General features: G+C 45.7%; 2 protein-coding genes across 3 annotated transcripts in view; one reads left to right on the plus strand and one right to left on the minus strand.

The window, feature by feature from the left end:
* lmf1 (lipase maturation factor 1) overlaps window positions 1–8515 on the minus strand; it is a 59384-nt gene extending 50869 nt beyond the window's left edge. For both annotated transcript variants that reach the window (XR_006030678.1, XM_042085435.1), the window contains exons 1-3: window positions 8295–8515; window positions 6966–7275; window positions 4517–4527 (exon numbers count right to left, since the gene is read on the minus strand). Coding sequence is in view for 1 of the 2 variants with exons in the window: in XM_042085435.1 (XP_041941369.1) it covers window positions 4517–4527; window positions 6966–7275; window positions 8295–8511 (538 nt within the window). In the remaining variant the exon portion in view is untranslated. The remainder of the gene's footprint in view (window positions 1–4516; window positions 4528–6965; window positions 7276–8294) is intronic.
* Window positions 8516–9367: 852 nt separating this feature from the next.
* sox8a (SRY-box transcription factor 8a) lies at window positions 9368–12252 on the plus strand. Its single transcript, XM_042085436.1, has 3 exons — window positions 9368–10038; window positions 10534–10784; window positions 10904–12252. Exons 1-3 carry the CDS (start codon window positions 9617–9619, stop codon window positions 11629–11631), a joined length of 1401 nt encoding a protein of 466 aa, XP_041941370.1. The 5' UTR covers window positions 9368–9616; the 3' UTR covers window positions 11632–12252.
* Window positions 12253–12536: the final 284 nt, after the last annotated feature.

Consider the following 12536-nt stretch of genomic DNA (forward strand, 5'->3'; position numbering starts at 1 on the left):
TGTGTGTGATATGTGTGTGTGTGTGTGACAGTGCTGAGTGCTGGGAGGGTAATGGAGAGTTGAAGAGATGTACATTTGTGTGTGTGTGTGATATGTGTGTGTATGTGTGTGTGCGTGTGTGTGTGTGACAGTGCTGAGTGCTGAGAGTTGAGGAGATGTACATCTGTGTGTCCAGCCACCATTTGAAAGCGCGCCTCATTTCAAACTGACCATCTCTCAGAGAGAAAACTAAATATACAAATAAAAAAATAAAATATATATAAATATATGGATATGACACATACATAATGCATATCTAACATAATCATTGCATGTAAATTAAAACATGTGGATATTTATTATATATCTGATGTTGTTTATATCAGTTTTAGCCTGCAAGCTTGGCTTTGTAAAGCATCTTAGACATATTCATACGTTATGGCACTATACTAACTGAATCGAATTGAACTGGATTGAACGTTAAATTATGTTGGGGTGGAATAATTAATCTGCCTGTCAGGAATGGACGAGAGTGTGTGTGTGAGTGTGTGTGTCTGTGTGTGTGAGTGTGTGTGTCAGAAATTGGACGAGGATAAAAACATGATAAAGGAGAAACTGCATGGATAGGGTCAGCAGAGCAATGAAAGAGCAGAAACTGAGGATGGCAGAAAGAAGAAAGGAGTGAGGAGAGGAGGAGAAGAAGGGAGTGAGGAGAGGAGGAGAAGAAGGGAGTGAGGAGAGGAGGAGAAGAAGGGAGTGAGGAGAGGAGAGGAGAAGAGAGTGAGGGGAGGAAAGGAGGAGAGGAGAGTCAGGGGAGGAGATGAGGAGAAGAACAGAGTGAGGAGAAGAGGAGAAGAGAGGGAGGAAAGGGGAGGAGGAGAAGAACAGAGTGAGGAGAGGAGGAAAAGAAGGGAGTAAGGAGAGAGTGAGGAGAGGAGAGGAGGAGGAGAGGAGGAAAAGAGAGTGAGAGGAGAGGAGGAGGAGAAGGGAGTGAGGAAAGGAGGAGAAGAAAGTGAGGTGAAGAGGAGAAGAAAGTGAGGAAAGGAAAGGAGGAGGAGAGGAGAGTGAGGAGAGGAGGAAAAGAGGCTATCCCAGTAACTCCATTAACTTCTCGGCCTCTTAACAGCTCGTTAAGCAATCTGGGCACTTAGTGGGCAGGGCTGGCCGGTTTGATCCCTGGACTCTGAGGTCTATATTTACATCCCAGCCTGATTGCATTAGCCCACTCTGAGCGTTAGCCAGGCTACTAAGCTAATGCTGTTAGCGGCCTGTGAGATAACTCGGTTTGGCAACTTTGATGTAACACTCACCGAGGCACAGAGTGGAGCAGCACTGCAGTGAATCATGGGAAATGTAGTACAAGAGCTTTTTTTTAATGGGGTGGCTGTTTTTTGGCAGTGTTTGTCCATGCAAACATATCTGAAAACATGACTTTCTGTAAACTAAGCTGGTTAAACAGAATTCCATGAAATTTATTTTGAAAAGCTGAAAAAAAAATGGTTCAGAAATGCTGTTCGTTCAGACATATATGGGCGTCTGCAGAACAAACAGAGACACAGAGATCTCTGCCTCTGAGCAGGCCAATGGGGCCTTAGAGGGGAAGCAGTTGGACCAATCAGATTTTAGAGATGACACAGCTGAACCAATCAGACTTCAGGGGTGACACAGTTGGACCAATCAGGTTTTTAATAGTGACACAGACCAATCCCAGCTGTGCTGATGCAGGTGTTTGCAGGTCTTTGTCAGGTATTTTAGACCAGAACTCCAAAAGGCTTCTTTTGGGCTGACCCAGTCGGACAGACCAGGCCTTTAGGGGTGCCCCAGTTGGCCCAGAGATAGGGACATTTCCCCATTCCTCAAGGGCTTTGCTATCTGATGGAAAGGTCATGTTTTCCAGCGCAGCATTTCACTTCATTTCATTTCAACTGAGGAGGAAGACTAGGAGCACAGGAGACCAGCCGTGGCCCACTGGTTAGCACTCTGGACTTGTAACCGGAGGGTTGCCGGTTCGAGCCCCGACCAGTGGGCCGCGGCTGAAGTGGCCTTGAGCAAGGCACCTAACCCCTCACTGCTCCCCGAGCGCCGCTGTTGAAGCAGGCAGCTCACTGCGCCGGGATTAGTGTGTGCTTCACCTCACTGTGTGTACACTGTGTGCTGTTTGTGTTTCACTAATTCACCGATTGGGTTAAATGCAGAGACCAAATTTCCCTCACGGGATCAAAAAAGTATATATACTTATACTATATAGATATTCCTCTTTGGAAAAGAGCACATCTGTGATCCAGCGGAGGACAGGAGGAGATAAGGCCTAAGGAGGCCATCCAGCAGAGAGAGGCGCCAACGGGAGACTGTAAGGCTTAAGTGGCTGGGTGGGTGCAACGGGAGACTGTAAGGCTTAAGTGGCTGGGTGGGTGCAACGGGAGACTGAAGCTCTGGCCTTCGCTGAGCGCATGACTTCTCTGGGAAGTCAGCGAATGAATGGGCATGGAAAAAAGTGAGATAATAGCATCCACTACATGCTCAAACTCTCTCTCTGTATCTCACACACACACACACACACACAAATCCAAGCAAACTCACATACAAACACAAAAACACCCTACACGTAAACACAGATACACAAACAAAACACAGAGATAATAAACACACACACACACACACTGGAAATGGGCAGGGTATCTCCCACCCCAGGACATGTAAACCCTTGCTGGAATCAGTGTGAAATCTGGAAATGGTTACCGTCCATCGGAAACAGCACTCCAAACGGCTCCAACAGCATGCCTGTATCAATTTAAATGTATTTGTATTTATTTGTGTTGGTACCACCTCTCTCTGGCAAAGGAAGCCCAGGGGGAAACTCCAGGAGTTGCTCTTACAGTAAACTAGCAGCACAGGACGCCCCAAGCTGGCAGCACAGGACGCCCCACTCTTTACTTCCCCGGATGATTTGGGTTCTGTGCACGCACTACACTTTGCTGGCAGCTTGCATGGCAACGTCAGAAAAAAAAAAACAGAACTTTCCAGTGGGGTGGAGCATTCAGCCTTTTCTGACAACATGATTAGCTGTTTATACTCCAAGACGGGACCTCCAGATCCGCCATTTTTGGCATCCCAGAATGCCCCATTCATTCCCCCCTCAGTGATTTGTCTCAGATTCAGTGTGGACAAAGAGCATCCCATGTTACGCAACAGTCCGACTCCCGCATGCAGTTAGGACGAGCTGTTAAAATGTCTCAAGAGCAGCAGCTGACCCCGGACCAGGCGTGGCCCGCATCAGAGCCGGATGAGGCCCATATCAGAGCCGGATGAGGCCTGCATCGGAGCTGGATGAGGCCCACATCAGAGCCGGATGAGGCCCGTATCAGAGTCGGATGAGAGGGAAGAGGGCCAGATCTCTGCCACATTGGACTGCTTTGAGGCTGCTGTCCACCCCTGCAGTACCCTTGCACTGCCTGAAGGGGCAGCGTGAACAGAAGGCCAACGCAGTAGCAGCAGCAGGAGAAGCAACAGTAGAAGCAACAGTAGTAGCAGAGACTTTCTAATGTGGAGACACAGCACTCAAAAAATACTCCATAGAAATGCATGGGGCTAGTTTGTCACGCCAATATGGCCGTTGTCTACACATATCCCACCCCTTCCTCGGCAAAACGTCGACATGTGAATACATTGAGCCAATCATGTGGTGTGATGTGAATACATTGCGCCAATCATATGGTGTGTTGTGAAGACATCGTGCCAATCATGTGTTGTGATCTCGCCGCTGGAGCAAGATTGGTGTCGTGAAGCCTTGCGCACGCGCATTTCTGCCGAAATGGATGCCCGACAAGTGCCCAAAAAGCGTTGTCAAATGGCCGCCGAGTGGAGGGACTTGCCTAAAAGGACTTTGGTAGTAGTAGTAGCATTAGCAGTAGCATTAGCAGTCGTAGCAGTAGTAGTAGTAGCAGTAGTAGCAGTAGCAGTAGCAGCAGCAGCAGCAGTAGTAGTAGCAGTAGCAGCAGTAGCAGCAGCAGTAGCAGTAACAGTAGCAGTAGGAGCAGCAGTAGTAGCAGTAACAGTAGCAGTAGTAACAGTAGCAGTAGGAGCAACAGTAGCAGTAGCAGTAGCAGCAGTAGTAGCAGTAGCAGTGGTAGCAGTAGCAGTAGCAGTAGTAGCAGTAACAGTAGCAGTAGGAGCAGCAGTAGTAGTAGCAGTAGCAGTAGTAGCAGTAACAGTAGCAGTAGTAACAGTAGCAGTAGTAGCAGCAGTAACAGTAGCAGTAGTAACTGTAGCAGTAGGAGCAACAGTAGCAGTAGCAACAACTGCCACACCACTCCAGCTGCTTCTAAAGGTTACGCATTGAGCAAACACCACTGCTGTGACCTGAGTACAACTAAGGCCCCTTAAACACACACACACAAATCCCACCACACAGTCACTAAAATCAGCCAAGGCTAGCAACCTAACTCTAGGGACCTGACTCACTTGAGGTGAGAGGTGTGTGTGTGTGTGTGTTATAATATACAGGTTTTGGGCCAGGGTGATCAAGGTGATTACTTACCAAAAGAGTACCTGAAAAGAAACAGAAAAGAGAAGTTTTGATAACAGAGCTATCACACACCGTACACCACACCAAACCAATTAACTAGACTTAGGCAGGCAGTCAACACACAGTACACCATAACACAGCACACCATATACCATGTAAACATAGTACACCAATCTCCCCAGATCGTCCAGATTTCTAGTCCTCACTTGGACATTCTCCTCTTTGACTCACCCCACTGTTTTCCTATGGAGTTTAGATCAGGGGACAGAGATGGCAATGTCCGAAGCATGAATTTGTGTTCAGCAAACCATATTTGTTTTGATCTGGACGTTTGTTTTGGTTCATTGACCTGATGAATAATCCAATCATGACCCCCTTTTAGTGTCTTGGCAGAGATTGACAGATTTCCATTGAAAATATAGAGGTTTTTCTTGAGTTTCATGATACCATGCACCTTCTCAAGGCCTGCGGGAATAAAAACAGCCCTACAATATCACAGCTTCTCTTCCATAATTTTCATTAGGAATGGGGTTATTTTCAGTATAGTCATTCTTATATGTACGCCAAAACCCACCTAAAGTGTTTCTTGCCAAAGAGCGCAATTTTCATTTAATCTTACAATAGACCACAACTCCAGACAAAGTCACTGTACCGTTCTGTAACTCCTGCCGTTTACATTGGTAATTAAAAGACTTAACTGTAAATAATGGGCATTTTGTGGACCTTTTATAGCCATTCCCTGACTTATAAATGTCATCACACTTTCTTTTTATTTAAATTTAGTGTATTGTCTTGTCTTTCCTTTGTTAAAAATTGACTAGGGGATTTAGCCTCTGTGTCACTTTATTTTTATACCTTAGTGAAAAAGAAAGTCATGAACTACAGTTGTACTTCTGAAAGTTCACAGACACTTTGTTTAACTTAAAGAAGTTGAATATAAATAGGAAAATGCTTCTGTTACATTTTGTATAAGATTTTCTAGAGGTGCCAATAATTGTGGGAAACTTGTTTTTGTCATTTGCATGTGTTTTGAAACATGTTGCTGGTATCAAATTCAAAATTAACATATATTTTCCATGAAATAGTCAAATTTGTCATTTTCAACATTTGATATGTTGTGTGTGTCCTTTTAGCAACTAAATATGAGTTTAAGAGATTTGCAGATTATCACATTCTGTTTTTATTCGCATTTTACACAACGTCCCAACTTTTTCTGATTTGGGGTTGTAAGTGCACTACATGCATACTCCTCTAACGATCTGTATAAAGTATGTAAGAACAGTCCATGCATACTTCTCTAACGATCTGTATAAAATATGTAAGAACAGCACATGCCTACTCCTCTAACAATTTGTATAAACTATGCAAGTGTGTGGGGGGGCTGTGATAGAACTGGCGGCAGCACCCATACCGTACCCGGGAGACCCGAATTTGAATTCAACCTGCGGCCTTTCCCCGATCCCACCCCATCTCTCTCTCCCACTCACTTCCTGTTTCACCGTCCTATCCTAATTAAGGCAAAAAGCTTTAGAAATATATAAAATAATATTTAAAAGTACGTAAGTGAAGTACAGACATACCCATTTAATGATGTGTTTAAAGTATGTAGATGCTCTAATGATCTGTAAAGTAAGTGAGATCAGATGCCAACCCACGCTGTTCTTGTTAGACACTAGAACATTCTTAATGACTTCATTTGAACCTCGTTAGTTAATTAAAATACCAGACACCTCCAGCACACTGTATCACTGTAGGATTATATCATTACTCGGAATCATTACTCTGATTCATTTAATTAGAGTTAAATGTCCTTCAATAAAAACGTGGGGAGAGAGAGAATCTCTCTTTCTCTCTCTGTGTGTGTGTGTGTGTGTGTGTGTGTGTGTGTAGGAGTATTTTTGACAAAACCAAAATGGTGTCATAGTATGTGTGGAAGGGTGTATATAAAAGTGTGTCTGTGTGTGTGTGTAGCAGTAATTTTCTTATCTAGACCAGAATGCGTGTCATAATACTGTATATCTGTGTGTGTGGGAGGATATGCATACAGTTTTGAGTGTGTGTGTGTATGTGTATGCACATATGTACTGTATCCTACGTGTCTGTGTGTGTGTGTGTGTGTGTGTGTGTGTGTGCGCGCATATATACTGTGCCCTAAGTATGTGTGTGTGTGTGTGTGTGTGTGTGTGTATGCGGATGTGTATATGTACTATGTGTATATGTACTGTATCCTACGTATGTGTGTGTGTGTTATGCGGATGTGTATATGTACTGTATCCTACGTGTGTGTGTGTGAGTGTGTGGGTGTGTGTGTGTGTGTACATATGTACTGTATCCTACATGTCTGTGTGTGTGTGTTTGCATATGTACTGTGTGCCCTACGTGTGTGTGTGTGTGTGTGTGCGGATGTGTATATGTACTGTATCCTACGTGTGTGTGTGTGTGTGTGTGTGTAGCTGCTCACCAGAGCTGTCCAACACTGACGATGGAGTGGTATAGTATCCACAGCAGGGTCATGATGATCATGTTGGCCCTCCCGGTGACCAGCACGAACGCAGACAGTGCCAGCCCTGCCAGGGCGATGCCATCCAGGTTTGCGTCCATGCTCTCCCAGTCCATGAACCAGAGCAGCGTGGGCGTGTATGCCAGGGCGGCCATGCCAATCTTGCCCCCCACGTAGCGCTTGACGCTGCGCAGGTAGTCCTTGCAGGGCATCAGGCCCTTCTGACCAATCAGCTGCTTGTTCTGATGCAACGCCACACTGAAGGCAACAACTGCAAAGAGGAGAGAGAGAGAGAGAGATAGAGAGAGAGAGAGAGAAACAGAGAACCCAGGAGAGAGACAGAGAGAGAGAGAGAGGCCAGGAGAGAGAGAGAGAGAGAGAGAGAGAGAGACCAGGAGAGAGACAGAGAGCCAGTTAAATTGAGCAGAAACAGGACAGCCAACGGTGCATTTACGAAGCACTGTGAGATATGACATGGGATCATATGCTTTTATATATGAGTTTAGCTATCTGGAGAACCAAAAGGCACCATGTGTTCTCAGGTCATGTCAAATGAGACAGAAACCAGGAAAATGGTTGCCACACCATCTTAGATTTTGTCTACATAATGTTTAGGGCCCGAAGCTAAGACCTGTAAAACATTTGTATCAAATTACAAGGTTTTCACACATTTTATTCCACCCTTGATTCGTTTTTACGCTCCCAAAAATGCTTTATCTTGGAGGCCATTTCTGGACATTAATACCTTAAAGAATATTATTCTACTAGCTACACTGGCTTGCCCAAACTTTGTTGGATGGAAGAGAGGCATGTTCACAGTATGACTGGGCCATTAAAAGTGTGTACTGATGCACACTGATTTTATAAAAGGCCCTGGATTTGGAACAAAGTGCACAACGACTGACAATAACAATCCCATATGGCATCATTAAGTGTTTTGTCTGCAATACAATACATTATTAATGTTGTGCCAATATATTTAGTCTCCGCAACAAATGCACATAAATATATTAATGTTCTATATGGTTGAGAGGGTTCTTGGGAAATGTCCCTCCCTGGTCGCAAAAAGTCCTGAGAACCCCTGCTATGGAGGATACAACTTCACACAGAAAGTTTAAGATATCACACAGCGATGTGCAGATGATGTCAAGATTCTCCGTTAGTATAGACAACAGCTGTCATTTAAAGAGGCAGTGGAGGAGATTAGCTGGGTTTTATTGCATGATAACTGACTTGATCTGATTGCTCAAACTGTGAGAGGTTGAGTACGTATCCAGCTGTCAAACTTACAATAGATGAATGCAATCGCGCGCAGCAGCACGATACGAGTGAGCCAGTATGTCCCGGGACGTAAAGAAACGGGCTCATGTTTCTCATACTTGGACTTGTCTTCGTTTACTGGTTCTTTGCTGCTATCCTCTGAGCTAACTTCAGAGCTCTGCGGTTCTCCGCGTCTTCTCCTCAGAGTGCTCTCGCTGCACTCCGAGCTTTCAGTGGAGGTCGCCATGATTGTCCGGTGTACTGCGCAAACTCAGAACCAACCACAGTCAGGAACGTTGTTGTCCACTTGAGGCGCCCGAAACAGGTGTAATTTAATCAAATAAATAATCTACGTCGTCCACCTCCGGGTAAATCAGTAATTTTGTGTAAATGATCAATAAAGTGCTACATTGGCCAAAAAAAAAAAAGTATTGGTAATAATTCTGACAGTGTTCAACGGCTAGAGTTGGAAACATTCGTCATTAAAATGGGAACAGAATGCACTCTCTCATTCGACTTTCACGGTAAAGTAGGCTAGGCCTAGGCTAATTATTTAAGGGTCATTCTTATTTGGCTGCTTCATTCAGCAAACTGTATGTCACAAAATATGCAGGCAAAGTTATAACAGAAAGGAATCATTATATTCACATGTGTTTGATGAGTATTTCATTATTAAATTGTGAGTGATCCATATTTAAGTCGTATCATTAAATAATCAATGGACATCTGTGCCTTTCCACAATTTATGAGAGTAATGCGCTGAACTAATTTGGCGTCATCTCATCTGTCCTGTAAACGGTTGTTCGTAATGCCGTTTGGCAAGGGGAATGTTGTCAATGGCTCGCGCATCACTGCCTCCGCCCAGCACGCGCGACCGTTGGAGACAGACCACACTCAAGTGGCAGGAGAATAACAAACACAGGTCTAATTTAGAGATGCTGAGAAATTGCTGTACAGTTGTCGTTGGAAATATCTAAGCTTCCTATTAAAAATGATTAAGGCGCATATTGAGACGTATCACATTACGGCACAGTTTGGTAATTTAATTTACAACTGGGAAAAGTTATAGTCTGATCCCACCAATAGGACGCGGAAGAGGGAAGGGGAGGGGATACAAAACACGGACAAAATTGTTCCTCATAGGCAGTGTTTCCCCCAAGCAGTGTATCATTTACCACTGCGAACGGACCTGCAGCTGTGACCCGCTTGGATGCACCGCGGGAGCTTTGGAAAGCTGGCATTTCTGGACAGGGGAAGCCCGAGACATTACATGCGCTGTGTGTAAAAATGCTCGACCCTCTCTCTCTGGATTAAAACCTACTTTAGAAGATTTTCTCTCGCCCAGCCTAACCATGTTTAAAATGAACGAAGACCGGGAGAGGGGTGTCGGCGATAACCCGTGCAGTCCTTCGGGGACCGCCAGCTCCATGTCCCAAGCTGATCTGGACTCAGACGCGCCATCCTCTCCGACGGAGTCCGATGGACACGGGTCGGGCCAGCAGCTGTCCCGGGCCGAGAAGGTGGGCGGCGGGGACGAGGACGAGCGCTTCCCCGTGTGCATCCGCGAGGCAGTGTCCCAGGTGTTGAAGGGGTACGACTGGTCGCTCGTGCCCATGCCCATGCGCGGCAGCCGCTCGCTGAAGGACAAGCCGCACGTCAAGAGACCGATGAACGCGTTTATGGTGTGGGCACAGGCCGCCCGGAGGAAACTAGCGGACCAGTACCCGCACCTGCACAATGCCGAACTGAGCAAGACGCTGGGCAAGTTATGGCGGTGAGCTCAAGGCTTGTCCCTCTGCCCTTTGCAGAGTGTACAGCGCTGCATGACATGCTTTTGAAACAGAGTTTAGTGGAACTCCACTGTATAAGAGAGCTACTCCATTCTAGATTTATGTGTAGCTGTTGTCACAATGACCTCATCATGTATTTTACATATAGTCTGAAACATTTAGCATTTTATATCCCTGAGGAAACGATATGGTAACTTAAGTGAAACAAACTTTTCATGCACTGCTTTCAAACATAACTTTTTCTAAAGAGAAATAAATACCTACAGCATCCACCTCCTACTACGCAGTGGCATATCCAAGACCAAGTTAATTGTTTTTGCATGCAGATAGATAGTAGAATGTATATGTAAATGTTGAGCTAATTGTTTAGGTTTGTTACTATGTTTGGAATTATATTAGCATATGCCCACAGGGACCTTATGACTAGTCATTGGTTAGGAGTTACAGCAATTGATTGCTGTATGATTGTTTTTCTCCAGACTCCTGTCTGAAAATGAGAAGAAGCCGTTCGTGGAGGAGGCCGAGAGGCTGAGGGTGCAGCACAAGAAGGATCACCCGGACTACAAGTACCAGCCCCGGCGGCGAAAGAGCCTGAAGCCGGGACAGACGGACCCGGACGCGTCCTCCGAACTGGGCCATTCGCACGGGGACCAGCTGTATAAGGCCGAGGCGGGAGCGAGCGGCCTACATCCAGGCCTCGGGAACCTGCATCACCCGCACGACCACTCAGGTTAGAGAGGCGCGTCACTGGACTGTCATTGCGCATATGCGCTGTTTCAGTAAAGACGGCGGTAGTGGAATGCACGATATGGGTTAAATAAAATGAGTATGTTTCTTCTCTCTTCAAAGGTCAAACTCACGGTCCGCCCACGCCCCCCACCACACCCAAAGCCGACCCGAGCCACTGTGGGAAGCACGATTTCAAACTCGAGGGGAGACGCGCACCGGATGGCGGGCGTCAAAACATCGACTTCAGCAACGTGGACATATCCGAGCTGAGCACTGACGTCATCAGCAACATAGAGACCTTTGACGTTCACGAGTTTGACCAGTATCTGCCTCCGAACGGGAGCCACGGCTCAGCCGCGCTCTCGGACCAGCAGGGTCACGGGCAGAGCGCAGCAGCTGGTGGAGCGTTCGGTTCTTTCGGTCACACTTACGGCGGCGCCCCGTGGAGCCACAAGAGCGCGGGGTCAGCAGGGTGTGTTAACGGCAGTGACGCCGGCCAGGCGAGGCCACAAATTAAGACGGAGCAACTGAGTCCACCGCGACATTACACAGAACAGTCCGGCACTTCTTCAACGCACGCGGAGCTCGGTTCCTACAGCGCGCAGACGTGCTCCTCCACCACGGCCTCCTCTCTGCCCACCTCCTCGGCGGATTACACTGACCTCCAGACCCCCAACTACTTCGCCGCCTACCCCGGCTATCCCGCAGGGATATACCAGTACCCGTACTTCCACAGCTCCCGGCGGCCGTACGCCACGTCCATCATAAACAGCCTCTCCATCCCCCCTGCGCATGGCGGTTCCACGAACTGGGAACAGCCGGTGTATACCACACTGACGAGGCCGTAGAGGACATCTAGCGACACTCATCTTCCGTGGACTCTGGTCTAACAGACACAACACATATAGTACTAGACGGACTAAACAGACAGTCAGTCATGAACGTGAAGATGAAGAAACTGTAAGATTTTGTTTACACATTATGGTTTACATGATTTACGCAAATACTCTAAGCGCGTTGCGCACAGGAGAATGTGTTTTTACTCTCTAAACTGGCGTGTTTTTACTAATTAACCAATCAGTTGGTTCAAGTAGCCTAGCCATATTACTTGCAAATGTTGTAACAAAACGGATGTTTTTGTACATTTTATTACCAGTAACGATACAATTTTAACTGTTTTTAAATGCCATATTATGGCACATTTCTTGACACACAACAGCCATCGGATTCCCTATCATTGCAAACAGACTGAAACTTGGTAAGGATGGATGAGATCGTATTTCTATATGGCCAAGGGACCGAATGGACAATGTCAGCTTGGGCCGCAGTGCCGGTTCATCTGATATATGTATTTAGTTTGTTATTGTTTTTTTAAAACATTTGCGAATTAATGTTAGACATGCAGGTGAGTCCTGCTTTATTTCGACTGGATTTAAAATATGCTGGCCGTATGACATCCTTCGATTCTATGCAGCTTTGTATCTTAAACTTTACTTTGTCTTAAATACTGTTTATCTCTGTTTATTTCCACACTTCATATTTGAAATCAGCAGAGAAAACCACTTTATGTTTCTCTAATAAATAATTTTTTCCAGAAGACCAGGTAGGAAGTAGACAAATATGAATGACTTATAACTTTAATGAGTTATTCACTTAATGATAATAGTATTAGCATTACTCTTATATTATTATTATTATTATTATTATTATTGCTGTTGTTATTATTTGTAGGAGCAGTTGCAATGGTGGTAAA

This window comes from Alosa sapidissima, chromosome 3 (assembly GCF_018492685.1).
Source record: "Alosa sapidissima isolate fAloSap1 chromosome 3, fAloSap1.pri, whole genome shotgun sequence".
Classification (NCBI taxonomy): domain Eukaryota; kingdom Metazoa; phylum Chordata; class Actinopteri; order Clupeiformes; family Clupeidae; genus Alosa; species Alosa sapidissima.